Source organism: Sphaeroforma arctica (assembly GCF_001186125.1).
Source record: "Sphaeroforma arctica JP610 unplaced genomic scaffold supercont1.2990, whole genome shotgun sequence".
Taxonomy (NCBI): domain Eukaryota; class Ichthyosporea; order Ichthyophonida; genus Sphaeroforma; species Sphaeroforma arctica.
Window position 1 is genome coordinate 3,568 of NW_014037568.1, and position 738 is coordinate 4,305.

General features: G+C 30.8%; 1 protein-coding gene across 1 annotated transcript in view; it reads right to left on the reverse strand.

Moving 5' to 3' along the window:
- The window catches only part of SARC_13186 (hypothetical protein), a gene marked incomplete at both ends in the record, with an annotated part of 4,011 nt that extends 3,517 nt beyond the window's left edge, over nt 1–494 (reverse strand). Inside the window, one exon of the mRNA XM_014292689.1 lies at nt 204–494. Coding sequence (XP_014148164.1) covers nt 204–494 — 291 coding nt within the window. The remainder of the gene's footprint in view (nt 1–203) is intronic.
- Between the last annotated feature and the right edge of the window lie 244 nt (nt 495–738).

Consider the following 738-nt stretch of genomic DNA (forward strand, 5'->3'; position numbering starts at 1 on the left):
TAATATATATATANATAATAAGTATATATATATATATATATATATATATATATATATATATATATATATGCATATATATATATATATATATATATCTATATATATACATACATATACATATACATATATATATATTGTAGATCAGCAATGAATCAATTTACTGTATTAAGCGCATCTAACCCGTATTCACCCTTTTAACATACCTTCTCTTTAGCGTTAACCTTTCGGAACATTCCAGCCATGTTCTCTAAGTAGTTGTGATCGAGATACCACACTGATGGTTGCTTCTCATCTTCTTCGAATGGAATAGCAAACGAGTTGGAGATATCCAGTTCATTGCCCTGTTTAGACCCTAATAAGACCCCGACCACACGCTTCTTGGTATCCATAGCAACGCGGTGGTAGTGATCCACTACTGATAGTAACACCAGAGGGTGCACTATGACCTTGCTTGGCATTGTATTGTGTACTGGGGTGGCATTTGCAGTTACCATGGTGTCTGTGTATGTGTACGTATATGCCTATTGTATAAGTATGTATGTGACTATAGTGTATGTCTATAGTATCCGTACGAGTGCGTAGTATTCAAGGTATTGATACGTTCGCACAATGCTTCAACTCTATGTAGCTTATCTTTCACAGCACATATATATAACATATATATATATATATATATATATATATATATATATATATATATACTATATTATATATAGTAACTAATAAATATATATATAT